The sequence below is a fragment of the Echinococcus granulosus genome (assembly GCF_000524195.1).
Source record: "Echinococcus granulosus chromosome Unknown EG_S00049, whole genome shotgun sequence".
Classification (NCBI taxonomy): Eukaryota; Metazoa; Platyhelminthes; class Cestoda; order Cyclophyllidea; family Taeniidae; genus Echinococcus; species Echinococcus granulosus.
Genome location: NW_020170429.1, coordinates 406,842 through 414,569, shown reverse-complemented (window position 1 = coordinate 414,569; position 7,728 = coordinate 406,842). Strand labels below are relative to the sequence as shown.

The 7,728-nt window shown below is 37.8% G+C and overlaps 1 protein-coding gene across 1 annotated transcript; it reads left to right on the top strand. All coding sequences in view use genetic code 11, as the record gives it.

Moving 5' to 3' along the window:
- Positions 1-1,645: 1,645 nt before the first annotated feature.
- On the top strand, positions 1,646-7,356 carry EGR_06018 (Ankyrin repeat domain-containing protein 7; the record flags this gene model as incomplete). The annotated part of the gene is made up of 8 exons (XM_024495267.1): positions 1,646-1,866; positions 1,898-2,186; positions 4,435-4,720; positions 5,357-5,553; positions 5,911-6,072; positions 6,839-7,009; positions 7,073-7,270; positions 7,330-7,356. The coding sequence occupies 8 exons, from the start codon at positions 1,646-1,648 to the stop codon at positions 7,354-7,356; spliced, it is 1,551 nt and encodes a 516-aa protein (XP_024350351.1).
- Between the last annotated feature and the right edge of the window lie 372 nt (positions 7,357-7,728).

Below are 7,728 nucleotides of genomic sequence, written 5' to 3'. Positions count from 1 at the left end.
TACAGTTATTTTTAGCCTGAGAACAATACTGAACCTATGGTATTAGTTGAAAATTAAAATTACTGCTTTTATTGTGCATTTAAGAAATCAAATTTTATATCTTTTCGGAAACAAACCTTATTATCTACGCAATTTAGATAAACCTTGACGCCTTTAAAACTAAAAGGAGGCAAAAATTATGTATAGCATAAATTAAACCTACCAAAATCTGCCGTACGAAACAGACACATGCGAATTTTTCATTATCAACTTGACAAACGAGGAAAATGAGAGTTAGGTAATTATGTGGGATTGCCAACTTTGTTTCGGGACTTATTGTAATACAAACGTTATTTAACTCCCGGTTTTGGTGAAGAGCCACTTTTAACTTGGCCGTTGTACCACCCCGAATAGAATGGCCTTCGGGCCATACCAAATGCCTTCTCTATGTTGAATATAGATATTTCGCCTGAGTATCATGTCTTCCTTCGTCTTCAGGGAGGTCTTGGAGCGCTACACTGGTGGCAGAGGAAAGCGAATCCTATCCCAAAGGACATCTATCCTGATTTCTACTCCCGAATGGCAGACCTTAGTGGGGTGGAAGAAGTACCTATGCTATGGATGTGCGAATCGGTAATGACTCCAAACAAAAGACCTAAAATCGACATTTACCCTCAACAACTATCCCAGTTTCGTGTTCTGCAGGAAAGCTCTTAACAACGAAAATAACGCTAGTCGTGAACCAACAGGAATGGCTTCGTTGCAAAGTTTCCCCGCCGCACCTGCATAAATTAAACTTGCGATACCTCTTCCACTTCTCTGGATATGACTGGGCAGCTCCTAAGTGAGAACAATGTGGCAAGGAGGAACAGACGCGAAACCTTTCACTTACAAATTTGTGTTAAATCCCGTCCTTCCATGCATAAGTCTGCTTTTAGGCCAGTATTCCTACATCTATCCATGGATACGTATGTTGGTCAATAAAACCATCTGACCGTGAATTCAGTTGTCAAGCTAGATGAAAATCTAGATGCAGTTGAAACTGCTAAGAGGGATTAGTGAAGTTGCGATGAAGTAGCTCCTCAGTTAAGTAGAAATTTGATGACTGGCATGGCCACTTTGTGGACGTTTCTTTACAGTAACGACTACGTTGTGATGACTGACGTGGGAGGTGCGCTGGAGGAGTGCAGGGGGCGACGCTCAAAAGTGGAGAGGAGCAATGTAATAGGCTGGTTGCATAGCTTCCGTTTTGGTAAAGAGAAGCTTTTGATATGGTCATTGTACCATGCCGGGTGGGCTGGTCTTCGATCCATGGCAGTAGCCCAAATATGTTCTGTACGGTAAATATTTGTATTCTGTCCGATTATTATGCCTTCTTTCGTAATTAAGAAGATCATGGGCCGTAATACTTACAGCCTTAAAACATTGTTTACAGGATTTTCAGTACTGTGGAATAGTGATTTTTGGATTAATTACGTGCAATTTGATTTATTGAATAAGTCCACAAATATTAGCGGTTCCAAAATATTAGGTTGGTTACAACCAGGACTTATTAAACGAACATCTAGTGAGTTGTTGCCAAAATTTAATGCAAATGACGGAACAAATTCTAAGGTCATCATTGTACGCGCGGTAATTGGTGCTGCGTGCTTTTTTCGTAACAAATATGAAAAAGCTACTTAAACGATTAAGCAGTTCATCCAGAGAGAATTTACACAAAGACGCAGAATTCAAATGCTCCGAAGGTTTTGAATCTTATGGAGACATAGGTTATGAGGTCAAAGAGAAGGAGCTTTCAAAATTATGCAAGGCAATTTGGAACGGTGACCTACTAGCAGTAGAGCGATATGTGATGAAAGACCAAATGTTACCTGATAAAGAATCAAGGTATAATTTTGGAAAATCATTTATGTTTTAGAACTCCCCTTCATTTGGCTTGTGTCAAAGGTGACGATAAAATAGTTCAATGTTTGCTTGAATATAACGCGAAAGTCAATATTGTTGATCAAAATAATCAGACTCCCTTGATGAAAGCAATTGAGGGCGGTCATTTGGAGTGCGTTAAATTATTGCTGAATTACCGAGCTGATCTTACCGTTCGTGACAAATATGGAAATGCGCCCATTCATCAAGCAGTTAAATTTGGCCGTAAGGATATTATCGAGTTATTTCTTCGCAACGGTGTCAGCATCAACACCCACAACCAGGTTATATTAAGTTTGCTAAAACAAACTTTTAATGCACTGTAATTTTTGCTCAAAACTGTTCCAATTGTATATTTTTGTAAGTTCAATATTGATATTTGGTGATTTAGTGATCCTTTTATTTCAAATGTCGAATACTGGTATCACAGATAATCATAGAAGTCGTGTAAAATACGAGAAGTCAAACTTTTGGCAAACTTTTTTATTGCCTGCAAGATCTTTTAGTCAGTGATTATTTTTTTGCTTTAGAACGGTCTAACACCCTTGCATTTGGCCGTTGAAAAACACAATTTGCCTCTCTTACAATTTCTCGTTCAGGAGGGGGCTGAGGTTGATTGTACGGACATAAACGGAAGGTCTGTGCAATTCTAAGAAACTGGCAATTTTTCGCCTTGGTCTTTTACTTTATTGTCCTCTTTTTCTTTCCTCTTTTCGCTTTTTAAAAACTTTTTTAATTGTTAATGCGAATGCTACGTTTTATAGCTTCCATATTTAGGCAATAGAAAGTAACAAACTAGTGTCACCTTCTACCTTTATTGAATGGAAGTGTTTTACTGCCTTTCACCGAAGTCCTATGCAAAAGAAAAACCTGCATTGAGTGTGTCTGATTTCTTTCAAGAACGGCGCTTATGATGGCTTGCGAATCAGGAGATGCTCCAATGACGGAGATGTTGATTAATTTCGGCGCAAATCTCGACATTTGCAACAATGATGGTATGCAATTTCTTAACTCCTCTTACAAATTTTGCCACCTTGTAGTAAATATTCTTTGATTGAAAAAAATGCTAATTATCATGCAGTACTTCCATAAAACACTTTGAAGTTTTGTTGATAGGACAATGCTATAACTAAGTCATTCTTTAGATGGCACAATAGTATAGTAAGATTTTTTACAGGTCCCGCACAGGCGTCATAAAGAGAATTGATGATAAGTAATAAAAAATGTAGTTCAATGGGAATCTCTGCGGAATATTTTACTAAAATGTTTTGACAAATAATTTTAATGAGGGCACACATTGTCGACAGCTTGGGTTGTTGTAAAAACCTAGCACGATGATATGACTCCAATCTATTTACTCAAATAAAGACTTTGAATTCAAAAACGAATTTCCTTGGGTCGCTTATTTCGTATTAATTAGTAATATCTCTGCTTTTCTAAAAAAGAATATTTTTTATATGGATCCAGAATACCGAAAAGTTCTCTTTTCGCTGTTCACTCAAGGCGGGACTAGCCTTTGGCACTCAGTGTCACGCCAAATTTCATTACAGCTGGGTCAAAACGATGTTAGAACATGCAAACAACTAGAGTAACACCGTCCATGTAAGGCATATTTGTGCTGCCCTGGTAACGTGATCGCTTTTGTGCGCATGGGTGGTGTGTGTGTGTGTGTGTGTGTGTGTGTGTGTGTGCGTGTGTGTGTGTGTGTGTGTGTGTGTGTGTGTGTGTGTGTGTGTGTGTGTGGCATGACCACTTCGAATGAGCATCCACTCTGACGTTAGTTCCTCTTTCAGATACACCATGTTGTCATTTTCTAAAATGTACGTAGGATCAAAACACTGCGTTTTACAATTAGTTTGAGTATGTGTTTTGCTTAGCTATCGAAAATCACCTACAATGTCTAGTCAATTTTATAAGGCAAATTTGATAAGTTAACTTTCTGGTGTTTATGAAATACAAACCAACAGACACGTCGCAAATTTAGTTTTTTAAGGAAATCAATGGCATTAATGGAAAAAATGATTGGCTGAATTGTTGCTGTTTGAAAAAATACTCCCATCGAAGCCTCTTCCATGACATTTAAGTTTTGATTATCTTGGAAACAATAGATAGTTTGGATGCTATCTCCACACCTCAGTGCACATTAGTATGTGTACTACTTCTCTTTGGTCGACAAGACATTGACATAAAATTTTCTCTTATATATCAAAAAAAGATGGGATTCCACATTTTTTCCCGATTGAAAACTAATATAGGAAGTTGCCTCCTGTAAATGATTGACCTGTTAGATAATATATTGGTGTGGTACTGTTAAAAAATACTTCTCCACTTTGGTGATATACTTTTCATGAAATTTAATTCAGGCCATCACTGAAGTATATCTTGTTTGAAATCCACAATATTATTGTAGTACTTTTACTGATGACATAACAGTAGCATGTATTGTTATAATTTATGTAAATCTAACTTCCCGAAAAAGGCCTCACAGCAGAGAAGATAGCAAAGTCAAACAATCATTCGCGGTGTTTCAAGCTCCTCCACAGTCTTCGTGACTCCGTAGGTCGCGTTCCAAGCACCAAAGATTCCAGGCTGGAAGCAAGGCCAGACTTCAAACGACCCTCCAATCGCAAAAGACTCTTTGGAAATGAAAATACAGTTAGTGACAGCGGAAGTGGTGATGAAGACACCGGTGATGATATTTTAGAAGGCTTTTTCGAAAGTAGTGACGAAGAGTCCAAGGATCGCGGAGGAACTCTTTCATCTGTTGCGAGAGGGACGCATTCCAGTGATGAGGCGGTGCTGAAGCGAGCAAATTGTCGTAGGTCTAATCCTATTTGCTTTTTAAACTTTTCCAAAAGTAATTTAACAACCTACTATCAATCTACTGGCACTCAAACTCGCTAATTTGATTACACTTTAGTAGTAACCCAGAGTTCATAAAAATAACTTGCTTATTCAATAATTGCAGTTGAGGGTCTCGGTTAAAGTAAATTCGCCTTCATCAAACAGTTTCAATCAGATTTTGGGTATTCTTCCCCCATAATTACCATTTTTGACCTTATTCATGCACAACTCAAACTCACCATCACCAAATCCTAGTACTTTTGTGGTCACTAAGTCCTCCCATTAAAACTCAATGACATACGTGATTTGGTATTTTACGCTATCTTTTAAGCTTATGATACTACACTACCGGCGAGATCTCCGACATGTTTGACAAATCTCAATAAAACAATTCAATCATCTGTTGATACGTTGGGCAGAGAGAAGGGTAAACTTCCGATTACACTCATGACGGAGGTTAGTTGATTTCACATTGCAACGGCAGTTACCTTGGTTACTATTTCAATCTGCGCTCTTTCCGTTTTTGTCATAGTTTTTCTGTTTTTTACTTCATATAATGGAAAGGATTTCCTGAACAATACCTCTTACCTCATAATATTCCCTTTACCAGTTATCCTTTATCCCTTAACAACAACTATTAAAACTACGAAGTGTTGTGACACAAGTGCAGTTTCTTTGGTGCTGCTTCAGACGGCATCACTGCAAGACGGCAGCTGGAACAGCAATTCATCAGAAGCGAAGAGTGAAGGGGGCAGAAAGAAGGTGAACCTAGCTGCAGCACTCTCTGCCAAACTTGCAAAACAGGCTGTAAGTTAGATCTCTCCCGTAGTACTTAATTTTTGCTCATTTTAATTTAAGGTATGAAAACTATGCAAGTCTAGTGCTTGTTTCCATTTACGTTCAACTTGAATGGAGGTGAACATTTTAGCAGCATTTGCACCTAAAATTTTATTTTTATCAACAATTTACTTAAACTCATCAGCAAACAGTGTAACCTTCCAAAAACTGCAAAATTGTGCTCAAAATGTGCTAACTTACATCAGAATCTCTTTTATTAGATTAGATGTTAGATGTTAATTATAGCATTGCTAAAACACAGGACATTTTTAGTAATAGATTCTAAGTAAAGCCACCTTATTTTTATAAACAATAATATTTTCATAGAGAGATTGTTTGATTTCAAATACTGAAACCCTCCTTCAGCAGAAAACAGAGACTGAGGTGGTTGTTTCACCCTCACCGAATCGACCCGTCGAAGATACGGAGAGTTGGGTTGATGACGTTTCAACGCATCGGAAAGTTGGGTCACCAACAGATAAGCCTAGAGTAAGCAGTGAACAGGTTAATCCTATTTTCAAGGCATCTTCCATGTTTGCAGTTTTTAAGTAGACTTTTGTTTTTGACTTATAAGTTTGTTGCCGAATAAGATTAATGGCTTTAAGATGATGTTCCATTAGGCGTAAAAGTCATCGTTAGTGTCTGACTAAATCATGCGGCTAAAAACTAAAGAGGCATGAGTTTTTGTTTGTAGGTAATTGGAATATGAAATATTTTACGTCAGTGTGTGTAGACTTGTGCACCACTTGTCAAATTGTTTACAGACCCCATAAAAAGGAGATTTAGATGGACTCTTTTCAAATGATGATACCATTTTGGCCCCCAAGAATAGCTTAACTTTCCATGTATCCGAATGTGTAATTAGGAATAAAAACAATAGTCGCCCTCTGGTAAGGTTTCAGTGCCTTAAAACTCCGGAAAAATCAACTGAAAACTCAGTGCTCTTTTGGCAATGACATAGTAGCCTTAATTATTGCATCTTTTCGACCGCATTGCAAAATTTTAAGCAAATATTTCAAGTAATTCTATAAATTATGCAACTAACAGAGGTTAGAACTATTACAAGTAAAAGTAGCGCCTACCTTTATTTCAAAGAACTCGCGAATATTTCGTGCCATTTATAGTAAAAACTAATTTACAGGAATAAACATTGCAAGTGATATCGCTAATCCCTAATATCTTGGTCCTTTTACAAAAATAGCGATGAAAGCTGGTGCTTAAATCAGCTTTTTATCTCATTTTGCTATAAATTCAGCTTCCACATGTGAACTCCGCTTCAGAAGTAGTTAAAAAAATTGAAAACGACGAAAGGAGAGAAAGTGATAGTCCCTGGGACTCCACAGAAAATGAAGAGGATGACAAAAGTCAAGAGGCCTTTTGCATCTACCCACCAGTACCTCAAGTTGGTAATGTTAAGCCCCAAAAGGTACGCCTTTTAATCAAATGGTAGCTACCGTGGTATTGTGCCTAGGGTTCCTCGCAATTTGAGAGTAGTCCATGGGACAGTGAGGCAGAGGACAATGAGGTCAGAGAAGCGAATGAGGTCTCTGTCTCAACATTGACACAGGTCAGTGAGAGCTCAGACAAGGATCTTTCAATCATGGAGGAGTTTTCCAAAGTCCCAGTACCTTTGGGCATAGACCATCCGCTGGCTGAAGCGGTAAATCGTGCTGTCACTTCAAATACTGTAAGTTAAACTTCTTGAAAATTTTATTTAACGAAATGGAATTTATTTTTTTTTTCCAGTATTTAGTGAATCGTTTAATCGCCTGACTTCCTCCTAATTTCAAATTGTGACTGAGGAAAGGCAATAAATCCATGTTGTTAGTTTAAGGCTTTTGTTTATTTTCCATCCATAGTTTTGGTGTTTCTTGCGGCAATGCCCATGAATGCTTTTAGAAAGCTGGGTGCAACATAAAAATGCCGTGATGATGTGCCAAATTTCTCACTCCATTGATAGTTACATCTTACAATGACTATTCATTGATAGCTTTATTCAAGTTATGTATAAATTGCTTCCTAAAAGCGCAACACTTTATAATCCAAATTTTCTTATTAGCAAATGATCAAGAGCGAAGAAAATCAAGTACGTTTGACCTCAACTCGTGATCTTTCCCCAACTGATGAGCAGAGCGATGAGACATT